This window comes from Bos indicus x Bos taurus, chromosome 7, assembly GCF_003369695.1.
Source record: "Bos indicus x Bos taurus breed Angus x Brahman F1 hybrid chromosome 7, Bos_hybrid_MaternalHap_v2.0, whole genome shotgun sequence".
NCBI classification, from domain to species: domain Eukaryota; kingdom Metazoa; phylum Chordata; class Mammalia; order Artiodactyla; family Bovidae; genus Bos; species Bos indicus x Bos taurus.
The window spans coordinates 90,991,727-91,004,190 of record NC_040082.1 but is presented as its reverse complement, the minus strand read 5'-3'; the positions used below and the strand labels follow the sequence as shown (position 1 = coordinate 91,004,190).

The following is a 12,464-nucleotide window of genomic DNA, read 5'->3' as shown; positions in this document are numbered from 1 at the left end:
AAGAAAAGAGGGGTAAGCTCGCCCGCATCTGGGGCGGGAGGTTCATCTCTTGGAGGGCCTCTCCCAGCCCCACCCAGCCCCACCAGGCCAGACCCAGGCCCAGGCCCCGCGCGGCACCCCCAGCAAACCCACCTGGCTTCCGGCCCCGCGGAGGCTTCTTGACTGACACTTCCGAGTCCGAGGAGGAAGAGGAGGAGGAGGCGGAGGACGATGACGGCGACCTCACTGGGGGCACTGGCTCAGCCTTGGCCGCATCCGATTCTGCTTTGGAGTCCGAGTCTGATGCAGACGGCGCCTTCTGGAGGAGGCCGGGCAGGGTGAGAGTTGCGGGGAGGGGGGTGCACCCCTCCCCCAACTGGAGACCTTTCCTTCTGGCCCAGAACCAGGAAGCCCAGGCAGCGCGATTCACCCGGTGAGGATGTCGGCACCCCCCTGGACCACCCCCTCCTCTGCAGGAGACACAGTGATTGAGACATGCTGACACACACAGGTACATGGACACACAGGTACATGCACACACAGCCCACGCTCACACACTGACACACACACTTGTACAGACACACAACGTACTTGTACACATGCAGACAGGACACATGCTTTCACACACGTATGCATATTGTACATGTAAAACAACACACTCCAACATACACGCACACACTATATCATGTCCACACACGTACACACACACACTGGTACATGTGCACACCCATACACCATGCTTATATACACATGCTTGTACACACACAGGCCCTTGCACATGTGAGAACACAAACTGCTACATACACACTCATGCACACACCATACCCATGTACACATATTCAGGCACACACACACACATTCTCCCTCCTCTCTCTCTCTCTCTCTCTCTCTCTCTCTCTCTCTCGGGGCCCCTAATAGCACCCTGGCTGGTCCCTTCCGACCCTAGCATCTCGTTTCCCAAATGGGCTTCTAAGTCCCTCTCCAGGGAGCAGAGTAGCCTCCTCCGGGGAGGTGCTCTGTGCACACTGTGCTTGGAAACCAGAGCAAAGCTAGGAGTGAAGGCAGATGTCAGTGGGCTCTGGGGTCACCCTGGGGCTATGGCCTCCTCTCCTCCAAAATCAGACCACCCCTAACAGAGGGCCGTGGCTGCTGACCATGGAGAGATGTGCAAGGAACTTTCCCAGGCCACCATGTGGGAAGGCAACCAAACCAAACCTCTGTACCTTTTTCTTCCGTCCTGGAAGGGGGCCCCGCCGTGGGGCCCGGACAACAGCTTTCTTCTCAGGGGTGAAGTCCTGGGTGGAGAGGAGGGAGCTGGACATGGGGCCCACAGGCAGCAGGCCCACACGCGGCCCCGCCCGAGCATCCCTCCCCTGTGCTCTCGCTCTAGCCACCTGCTCACCTGGTCACTGGTCTTCTCTGACTCGGAGGAGCTTTCTGAGTTCTCCTCCTCAGATGGAGACATGCTGGCTTGATCCAGGTCGCTGGAGGCCTTTCGGGTTCGTTTTGAGACCGACATCTAAAAGGGGAGCAGCCCAAATGGATCAGCAACTGAGAAAGGTCTTGTGCTTGATGAAGTACCCACAGCCTAGGAAGCTTTCGGAGGGGGAGGAACCCCTTTGAGAATCTGATAAAAACCAGGTATACTGAACCTAGACATTATGCTCAGTGAGAGAAGCCAGTCACAGAAGACAAATACGACCCGATTCCACTCATGAAAAATTCCTAAAGGACTCAAACACACAGAGACCTGGCAGAAAGACACAGACCATCCCCCTCCCTGCCCCTGCCAACCATGGGGAAAGGAACACCAAAAATGAGCTAGGGTGCTGGGTAACAATGAAAGAGGCTGTCTAAGTGTCTCCCTAGTATGGGGGAAAAGGAACTGTAATAATGACATTCACTTAACGCAAAGATAAAAGCAAAAAATAAAACCTGAATACATGTTAACCTACAAATTCTGGTTTCTCTCTAAGGGGTAGGATGGGAGGAGAACATTTGACGTATTTCTGTTAACTCCTCCAACAACTGTCAACAGAAACAACTGAGACTTGTAAAAAACAGTGCCACGCGGAGAAGCCAAAGGTCCAATACTCTTAACAATACGTTGGTCAGAATTCATCCATATCAGAGATTACTTCTCAACCACTGAAAACTGAACCTTCAAGTAATAGTTAAGGACAAGGAAATGATTGTCTATTAGGTGGAAAACCAGCAAGACACATACTGTGTGCATGACTGCCAGTCTGTGCTTTACACACACACACACACACACACACACTTGATCACACTCGAGAGCGCACAGAAACACAGCAGAATGCTTCCAGTCCTTTGGCACAAAAACCCCCTCAGAGAATTTGGGTGTTTTTCACTCACTGCTTTATGCTTTTCATACCTTTTAATTTATCTACAATGATCATGGTTTATTGTTATAACTGGAACCAAATATTTTTTTAAAAATCATAAAAAAGGGCCTTCCCTGGCAGTCCAGTGGTTAAGACTCTGCACTTCCACCGCAGGAGGCACGGGTTTGATCCCTGGTTGCAGAACTAAGATCCCACATGCTATGTGGCAAGGGCAATAAATAAATAAAAGAATGCCTCCCTCCATCAAAAGAATTTGCTGTTAGATCCTAATCCTTTCACTCTGCACCCGAATACTCAGAAGCAGTCACAAGGCAGAGGAAGGGGTTGGGAGGAAGCAGGAAAGAGAATACATCCAAAAGAATTTCAAACTCACGTCCATGCAAAACTTGTACATGAATGAATGTTCACAGCTGTGTTATCTGTGATGGTTCCCCCATTGGAAACATCCCAAATGGCCAGAAACAGATGATGGATAAACAAATGTGGTCCCTCCACACCTGGGAGCATCTCTCAGCCATGCAAAGGAGAGAAGCCCTGGCATTCGTTACCATGTGGATGGACTCTTAGAACACAATGCTCAGTGAGAGAAGCAGACACAGGACACACAGGATGTGATTCCACTGATGGAAACGTCCAGAACAGGCAGATCCACAGACACACACAGTGGGGTCGTGGTTACTAGGGGCTGTGGGTAGGGACATGGGGGACTGCCAAAGGGGATGGGCTTTCTTTTGGGGGTGATGGAAAGTTCTGGAACTGACAGAGGTGACGCTGCCACAACTCTGTGAATGTACTAAAAACCACAAGAAGGAAAGGCCGGGGAGGGAGAGTAGGCGGCCAGATGGGGCCTCTGAGGAAGAGGAAGGGCCCAGCCCCCACAGGACAGGCATGCCCCGTCCCTACCTTCAAGGCCACAGCCTTCCGCTTGAGGCCGCTGTTGTCGCTGCTCTTGTCAGAGTCAGAGTCGCTCTCCATCCTGTCACCGGTGGCTGCAGCGGTCACAGCTGTGACGGCCATGACCCCCCGGTCCTCATCATCCTCGCTGCCACCTGCCCTGTCTGCTTCAGCGGCCTCGCTGTCGGAGGAGCTCACCGGCTGGGGAGTGGGGGACAGAGACAGCAGGTCACCACAGAGCTTGTCGCACAGATGCACCCACAGGCCGGGTCTCAAGTATCAGGATCCGGTCTGCTTGCTCTCCAAACGAGGGAACTGAGGCCCAGGGAGCTCCAAGGGCTAAGGCAGAGGGCGAGATGGACCCATGAGTGCTGGGCACTGCGGGATCTGAGGGCAAACCCTGGGCCAGTGACTTAAGCCTCTGGGCCTCAGTTCCCACATCTGAGCCGTGGGGACAAGACTGCTTTGGTCTCACAGGGCTGTGGTCGGGTGAGACAGAGTGGCGTACTTAGGCCAATGCCCAGACTGGTAGGAGGTCCATGGAGGTCTGACTTTTGTAAAAAGTATTATTATTCCAAGTACTGAGGAGGAGGCCGACCTAGGACAGGACCTCTGAGTGTGAACTTCAAGGCACTCCTATTTCTGTTTTACCCAAAACATCAGTTCAGGCAGTAACAGCCAAGGAAACAGCAAACACAGCCAGCACTGCCCCTATGCTCACTGAGTGCTGGGCTCGTCTGTGAGCAGAGGCCAGGTGCCAGGCACTGTGCCAGGTGGATGGTACCACCCAGAGAACAGGGTGTGGGCCCTGCCCCCGGGGAGCTTACAATCCAGTGGGAGACCAGCCATGGCCATTTCAAGAGACCCTTTCAACACTGCTGGTGGGAATGTAAACTGGTGCAGCCCACTATGGGAAACAGTAAGGAGGATCCTCAAAAAAACTAAAAATAGAGTTGCCATATGATCTAGCAATCCCACTCCTGGGCTTATATCAAGAGGAAATTATAATTCGAAAATATACATGTGCCCCAATGTTCACTGCAGCACTATTCACAACAATAACCAAGACGTGGAAAACAACCTGTCCATTGACAGATGAGTGGATAACCATGTGGCATATGTATACAAAGGAATACTACTGAGCCATAAAAAGAAGGAAATAATGCTATTTGCAGCAAGATGGATAAACCTAGAGATGATCACACTAAGTGAAGCAAGTCAGGAAAAAAAGACAAGTACTGTATGATATTGCTTATATGTGAAATCCATAAAATGGTGCAAAGGAACTTATTTCTAAAAGAGAAATATAATCACAGATGTTAAAAATGGACTTACGATAATCATGGGGGAGGGGAAGAGGAGGGATAAATTGGAAGACTGTGACTGACATGTACACACTGCTATATATAAAAGAGGCAACTAATGAAGGCCTACTGCACAGCACAGCGAACTCTACACAACACTCTATAATGACTTACATGGGAAAAGAATCTAAAAGAGGAGATACATGTGTATGTATAACCGATTCACTTTTCTGTACACCTGAAACACAACACTGTGAGTCAAATATACTCCAATAAAAACTTTTTTAAAATAATGAAATATGACACAAATGAACACACCTATGAAACAGAAACAGACTCACAGGCATAGAGAACAGGCTTGTTTGTCCAGGGGTGGGGGGATGAGAGAGGATTGGGAGGCTGGGATTACAGATGCAAACTACTATATATAGAATGGATTAATAACAAGGTCTTACTGGACTTCCCTGGCAATCCAGTGGTTAGGACTCCATGCTTCCCCTGCAGGGGTCATGGGTTCAATCCCTGGTCAGGGATCTAAGATCCCACATGCCTCAAACAAAACAGCATACCAACAACAATAAGGTCCTACTGTATAGCACAGGCATGAATGAAGTGCTCCTTAGGAACCAAAGAGGTGGGTGTGGCTGGGGTGCAGGGAAGAGAAGAAAGTGGCAGGAGAGGGGGCTTCCCTGGTGCTCCAGTGCCTAAGACTCCGAGCTCCCAATGCAGGGGGCCCAGGCTCGATCCCTGGTCAGGGAACTAGCCCCATATGCAACAACTAAAGATCCCACATGCCAAAATGCAGATTGAAGATCCCATGTGTGGCAACTAAGACCCAATGCAGCCAAATAAGTATTACAAAAAAAAAAAAAGAACATTGGGGGAAAAAACTAAAAAAGGCCACATTTCCTCGGTGTCATTACAGTCAGGGGCCACGCTAGTTGAGAAAAAAGCAAGAAGTGAAAGAGTATGAGGGTGTGTGTGTGTGGTGGAGGCTCCAGGGTGATGGGAAACACCATAGAAGCTAGGAGTTGGAGCCAGAAGCAGTGAGGGTGTGCAGCTGGGTGGCCAGAGGAAGGTGGAGGGCCCAGGTCAGGGCTGGACAGAGGCTGGTCAGTCTCCGGGCCTGCCTGCCTTGCCAGGACCCCACCCACCTTGCACTGGCCAGAAAAGCATTTCAGCCTAGGAGACGTGAGGCCTGGGTTTGAGTCCCAGCACAGCACGAACTGGCTAGTGGGACAGGTCCCTTCACCTCCTCTTCTGCCAGGTCACAAAGAGGTATCAACTGGGATCCTAGGTCAGTGGTTCTCAGCCAGGGGTGATTCTATCCCCTGGGGGGCATCTAGCAATGTCTAGAGACATTCAGATTATCAAGATGGGGGGGGGGGGTCCCTAGCATCAAGTGGATGGGACCAGAGATGCTGCTCCATAGCCCACAGTACCCAGGATGCCCCACAGGGTGACCGGCTGCAAAAGTGTAAAAGCCCCTGGTCCCAGTCTCACATTCTAGCTAGGTCCCTCTGGGCAGTCAAGTGAATGCTCCAGGCTTCAGTGTGCTCAGCTGTAAAGTGCAGAAAAGGCTGCCAACCTCCCACCCCCACAGCCCACCTCAGCTGGGACACAGCTAGAACCACTCTGAGACACTGTTTCCTACTTCCTGGCTTGGGGGGGGGGACGTGGGAACAGGTCCAGCCGCACGCTCCTGCTGGAAGCACACCAAGTGAAGGCTATCAAAAAGAATGAAGCTGTTCTCTGCATGACAAGGGGGACCAGTCGTGGGGAATAAAGCCAAGTGGAGCATTCAGTTCAGTTCAGTTGCTCAGTCATGTCCGACTCTTTGGGACCCCATGAATCGCAGCACGTCAGGCCTCCCTGTCCATCACCAACTCCTGGAGTTCACTCAGACTCACGTCCATTGAGTCAGTGATGCCATCCAGCCATCTCATCCTCTGTCGTCCCCTTCTCCTCTTGCCCCCAATCCCTCCCAGCATCAAAGTCTTTTCCAATGAGTCAACTCTTCGCATGAGGTGGCCAAAGTACTGGAGTTTCAGCTTTAGCATAATTCCGTCCACAGAAATCCCAGGGCTGATCTCCTTCAGAATGGACTGGTTGGATCTCCTTGCAGTCCAAGGAACTCTCAAGAGTCTTCTCCAACACCACAGTTCAAAAGCATCAATTCTTCGGCACTCAGCCTTCTTCACAGTCCAACTCTCACATCCATACATGACCACAGGAAAAACCATAGCCTTGACTAGACGAACAAAGTAATGTCTCTGCTTTTGAATATGCTATCTAGGTTGGTCATAACTTTCCTTCCAAGGAGTGAGCGTCTTTTAATCTCATGGCTGCAGTCACCATCTGTAGTGATTTTGAAGCCCAGAAAAATAAAGTCTGACACTGTTTCCCCATCTATTTCCCATGAAGTGGTGGGACCGGATGCCATGATCTTCGTTTTCTGAATGTTGAGCTTTAAGCTAACTTTTTCACTCTCCTCTTTCATCAAGAGGCTTTTGAGTTCCTCTTCACTTTCTGCATAAGGGTGGTGTCATCTGCATATCTGAAGTTATTGATATTTCTCCCGGCATTCTTGATTCCAGCTTGTGCTTCTTCCAGTCCAGTGTTTCTCATGATGTACTCTGCATAGAAGTTAAATAAGCAGGGTGACAATATACAGCCTTGACGTACTCCTTTTCCTATTTGCAACCAGTCTGTTGTTCCACGTCCAGTTCTAACTGTTGCTTCCTGACCTGCATACAGATTTCTCAAGAGGCAGGTCAGGTGGTCTGGTATTCCATCTCTTTCAGAATTTTCCACAGTTGATTGTGATCCACAGAGTCAAAGGCTTTGGCATAGTCAATAAAGCAGAAATAGATGTTTTTCTGGAACTCTCTTGCTTTTTCCATGAGGGTTTCCAAAAAGGCAGCTATGCAGGGTGTTAAGTGAACAGAGAATTTTCGAAGGAAACACAAGACACTGGAGGCTTGGGCTACCTTAAGAAGAAAGGGAGACAGAGCGGCCGCCCTTTTGCACTTTTCAGTCTTGTACAGGAGTCTGTACTCCCACCTGAAATGTAAAAATAAACTAAAAACATATAGGATGAAAAGACAGACTGCTGGGGCACCCTCAAAAAGCAGCACTTTCAGAAGACTGCTGTGGATGGGCCCCGGGAGAAGTGACAATGAGGGAGGCGAAATGCCTCGAGGTGCCCAGGCCTCAGCCCTAAATCACCACACCTAAACCTCTCGGGGTGGGGCCCTAGGATCCATGTTTTGAAACCAATGTTTGCTTTGGAAGCACTGACAGGTCCGAGAACCAGACAGCAGTAATATGTTACAGCAACTTCTCAACTTGGGGAGTCTGTGCGGAGATGACTGAGTATCAGAGCCACACTGTTTTCGCGTTTCATTTCCTCGAGGGCAGGCATCAATCTATTCTGTACTTTACAGGCTGTGGGTGTATAATAAATACTAAACGGTGCGATGATTCACCAGGAGGCGAGAAGCTTAAGACAAGACGAACTAGAACTTGGGTTGGGGCCAGAAAAGGATCTTGTCAACTACCTTAAAGGATGTCCAATCCCTTTACCCAAGTTGGGAACGTGCAAAGCCCGGAGAAAGGCTGGCACCAACACAAGGGGAACATCCATCTCCCAGACTCTTCGCAGGAGGCGCAAGTAAGACAGCACACACATGCAGGAAGGGTGGGCCTGCCAAACCTTCAGCAGAGGAGAGATCCGCTGAATGGACTCCTGAGCTCTGGACAGTGAGCTCCCAGAAGACAGGAGGTGTGTTGGTTTCACCTGGGATTCCTGATCCCCAGCCTAGTGCGTGGCCCTCACGCCCCAGGGGTCTGTCTATACAAGAGGGCGGGCCAGGTTGGTGGGTGGACAGAGCCACAGGAGACGTGCATGAAGACCATCTCGAGACCTTGTGTTTTCAAGCAGGACCAGATGCTGCAGAGCTACACAGACCTTCATTCACAGAAACCAGAAAGATCCTCTGACTCCCGTTTCCCTGCCCACAGACCACGCCGAATGTCCATTTCTTCCCTAACAGCTGAGCTCTGAGCCCTGCAGTCAATTTGCTTAGTCTCTCGGCCAACCTGCAGCCCACAACTCCTGAGGCCAGGCCACCCTGACACCCCCTCTGCATCACAACCCCAAACACCCAGAGCGAGGCACCCATCCCCCACTTCATCCTCAGCTTCCCATGGCTTTTTTTTTGGGTTTTTTTGAACAAATTTAACTTCAGCTTCTCTAAATTCCCTTTTTCCCCTGAATGTTCAGATGGTAATCTGGCACTCAGATGTTGTCTCTGTGACTCTTAGGGTTTCTTTCCCACCTCAGCAAGTGTTCTCATTACACCCTTTTCCCATGTCTGAAAACCTGGCAGTAAGGGGGAAGGAAACGGTGTTATTGAAAGAAAAATATTTTTTTCCTTAGAAAACAAAAGGTTTCTTAGGAGCTCTCACAACACTGCTATACATTCAGGTTAATTCTAGAGCTGTGGGTCTGGGGGGAAGCAGGGTGGGACCCTGCACCCCTCCACCTGACTCAGGGGACAGTTGGCAAGGCATGCAGATATGTTTGGTTGGCACAACTGGGTAAAGGAGAAGCTACTGGCATCAAGAGGGTGACGGGCTGTGGAGGCATCCCCCTCCCCAACAGTACCCAGGGCAGCCCCCTCCTACAGAAAGCGACTGGGCCCCCAAATGTCAGCGGTGCCCAGTGGGAGGAGCCCTGGTCCAGAGGCCGCTCCTTTTTGATGGGACAAGCTAAGACGACCTCTGGTCCCCCATGCGTGAGTGCCCGCTGCCCTCTCCTGCACGGACTCACCAGAGGTGCGCTAAGACCACCTCTGGTTCCAGGTGCGCGCGCCTGCAGCCTCCCCTGCCCCGACTCACCAGAGGTGCGCTAAGACAACCTCTCTTCCCCGGTGCACCTGTGCCCGCCCCCGCCCCCGCCCCGACTCACCAAAGGCGCGCTAAGACCACCTCTGTTTCCGGGTGCGCCCGCGTGCCCACCACCTCCCCAGGCAAGGACTCACTAGAGGTGCGCTGTAGCTGGCGTGGGGGTTGTTCTGGATCTCCCACAGGCCCTCATTGAAGCCTTTCCTCTTGTTGGGCTTCCCGTACTTGTCTTTACACTTGTCGTAGGGGAACAGGTCCTTGGGTCCCAGGAAGGCTCTGGAGAAAGGAAACGCAGGGCCGGGCCCTGTGAGCCAGGCCACCTTGGAGGCACCAGGTGGCAAGAAGCCGCCCCCAGCGGGGGACACTTACGTTTCGTGTGTACCAAAGAAGAAGATGGGGTACTTGTTGGGTGGGGGCTTCACGGCACCGTCGGCGATGTCATCGATCTGTAGGAAGAGGCCAGTGAGGGGCCTGCTAGGGGGTTGGGAGCTGTTTCATCCAGTGACCCAGGAAACCCGTAAGAAATCGGCTGTTACTTGGAGAGAAGCATGATGGGTGCAGGGGCCCTTTCAGGGAGGAAGACGCATCACCTTCTAATTAGGCCTCTGCCTTCTTCTGAGCAGCGCTTCCCGCCCCCAACCACTGCATACCTGTGTCGTCGTCGTCCCCCCGCCCCCGCCCGCCCCCCGCTTTCCCCAAGGTAGGTGTTTCACCTGGGCAAAACCAAAAGCTCTAAGCAGCCAGGAGGTGGGGCCAAGCCCTGCTTCTGTGAACTCCCAGGACCCTCCCACGGGACCCCCTCCCGCAAAGAGGCGATCGGTGATCCGGCTCCCAGAGGCTGCAGCTGGCAGCTCCAAGGAGGCAGAGGGTGGGGGGTGGGCTGCAGGAGACAGGCCCCGAGCATCCAGGAAGTCCCACCCTCTCCCTGCAGGCCCATGGGCTCCAGCAGTTGTCAGTCATCTCCCCACAGGAGGCTAGCAGCCCCTTCCCTTCCAATCAGGTGCTTGGAAGCTCTCTGGGCTTCGAGAGCTAGCAGAGGCGGGAGGGGGCAGAGGAGAGGGAGAAGCTGGTACTCTGGGAGGAAGGGAAGTGTCGGTAAAGTTTCATCACTCTGGTGCCCCCAAGAAAGTAAGCCCCAGCAAATCAGGTTAGAATGGGTTCTCTGGTCCTCAATAATTCCTTCCTGTCCTCTTCACAGTCTGGGGGCAGTTGGAACCTTCCCTGTCCTCTACCCCAAACGTCCTTCCTCAGTTCTCTGGGCTACTCTTCAAAGTCCTTGGGGCCCAGATGTCCATCGCAAGCATCACCAAACTGCATCACCCTGAAGACCAGCTGGCCAGGGCTTCCAGGCCTGCTTCTGCTCTGACCTCACCCAGGACCTGCCTCTGAGCCTGAAGCCCAGACATCCTGGCAGCAGCACCACCAGCTGTGGACCACTCTCAGCGCTGCCTGGTTAGTGGTCCTTGAGCCCACTCTTGGCATCTTATGGTGGCCTCTCTGCAATCAAACCCCCAGCCCTGGGCAATGCCCTTCTGCTTACTTCCACCCAGAGGCAGGCAGAGTTTGGCAGGGAGCAAGGCTGGAGTCTCCAGGCATCCCAGAGTATCTCCCAGGCCACTCCTGAGCTCCTCCTGTTCCTGACGAAACTTCAGCTTCATCCTTCACCTGCTTCCCCCTCCAAACTCCTTCAGTCCTACAGTGCATATTCCACCAACTCCGGTCCTGGGGTGACTTTGACTCGGGGATGACAACCACCTCTGGACCTCTCCTCCACACCGGGCTGCCCCACACACAGTGCCTGAAACTTCACTCTGGAAATCTGGGACTCCTGCCCAAGACTCCGTCAGACCTGGGCCCTTCGAATCACCTCTGGATATCAGCTTCCTCCAAAGGGGATCCCCAGAATCCTCTCAGCCCAACCCCCTCCTCTAGCACTCTCTTTCCAGCCTGAGTACCAGAGGCTGGTCTCTGATTCAGGCCTCTCTCTATCCCAAGCCCTCCTCCCCACCCCGTACCCCCTACTCCATGCCCCAAACAGACTCCTCCACCAGGGTCTGGCAGGGGTTTCCTCCCAGGGCACAAGTGCCGAGGTCCCCCAAACAAGTCTTACTCCAATCTCTGGTCTCTGATGCCTCATATTTTCAAATCAAGTCCCCCACAGCTCCAGCGACTTTGTAAACACAAGCCCCCAGCCCTATCTCCAAGCACCAGGCCTCCTGAGCACGTCTCAACCTTGACCTTCAGCTCTTCTCCCTTACTGGAACCCTTATCCCTAGACCCCTTCACACATTTCTCCAGGAGCCCCCTCAGAACTTGGCTTCTTGTTGTCCCCTCAAAGATATCCTTCTCTCTGGGATACCTCCTTCCCTTAGTTTGGGCTCTCTCCTCAAATCCCAAATTCCTCAGCTCCCTTCACCGCCTTCAAACTTGAACTCTGGTCCGTCAGCCCCAGGTCCCTCAACAACCATGTCCCTAGGCTCTGGGACCCCAAGAGCGAGTACCCCAGGTTCAGGACACTCCACATCCCCGGAGCTAGGGTTCCTCAGGCCCAAGTTCCCCCCACAGCCCAAGCGGGCGAATTCTTCCAAGTCCAGGACGCTCACACCTCCGAGCTCAGGTTCGCCCACAACCACTGCGCAAGGGTCCTACAGGCTGGGGACCCCCACACCTCGAGGCAAGCGGATCCCCCAGGCTCAGGTCCCCCCAAACTCCGGGCGCGCGGGTTCCTCAGGCCCAGAGCCCCCCAGACCTCCAGTGTGCAAGTCTTTCAGGCCGTGGCCCCTACTGCCCCACCCCCCACCCCCACTCTCCGTCGACTGGCCCATATCCCTCGCGGCCTCACCCGGGCCGGCCAGTGCGGGTAGCCCTTCATCTTGGCGAACACCAGGTCCCCGGGCTTGAAGGCGTGCGGCATACTGGCGGCGGGAGGCCCAGGCCGCGGAAAGCGGCAGCAGCGGCAGCGGCTGCGGCTGAGGCGGCGGCAGCGGGAGGCAAAGCCGGGGGCGGGAGCAGG

General features: G+C 53.3%; 1 protein-coding gene across 3 annotated transcripts in view; it reads right to left on the bottom strand.

Moving 5' to 3' along the window:
- HDGFL2 (HDGF like 2) overlaps positions 1 to 12,464 on the bottom strand; it is a 17,274-nt gene extending 4,810 nt beyond the window's left edge. Inside the window, exons 1-7 of one of the 3 annotated variants that reach the window (XM_027547308.1) lie at positions 12,294 to 12,464; positions 9,821 to 9,897; positions 9,589 to 9,727; positions 3,249 to 3,440; positions 1,382 to 1,498; positions 1,203 to 1,274; positions 133 to 298 (exon numbers count right to left, since the gene is read on the bottom strand). In XM_027547308.1, coding sequence (XP_027403109.1) covers positions 133 to 298; positions 1,203 to 1,274; positions 1,382 to 1,498; positions 3,249 to 3,440; positions 9,589 to 9,727; positions 9,821 to 9,897; positions 12,294 to 12,365 — 835 coding nt within the window. In that variant the 5' untranslated portion in view covers positions 12,366 to 12,464. Of the gene's footprint in view, positions 1 to 132; positions 299 to 1,202; positions 1,275 to 1,381; positions 1,499 to 3,248; positions 3,441 to 9,588; positions 9,728 to 9,820; positions 9,898 to 10,164; positions 10,286 to 12,293 lie in introns of those variants that run through there. The other 2 variants (XM_027547309.1, XM_027547310.1) reach the window with 2 other exon arrangements.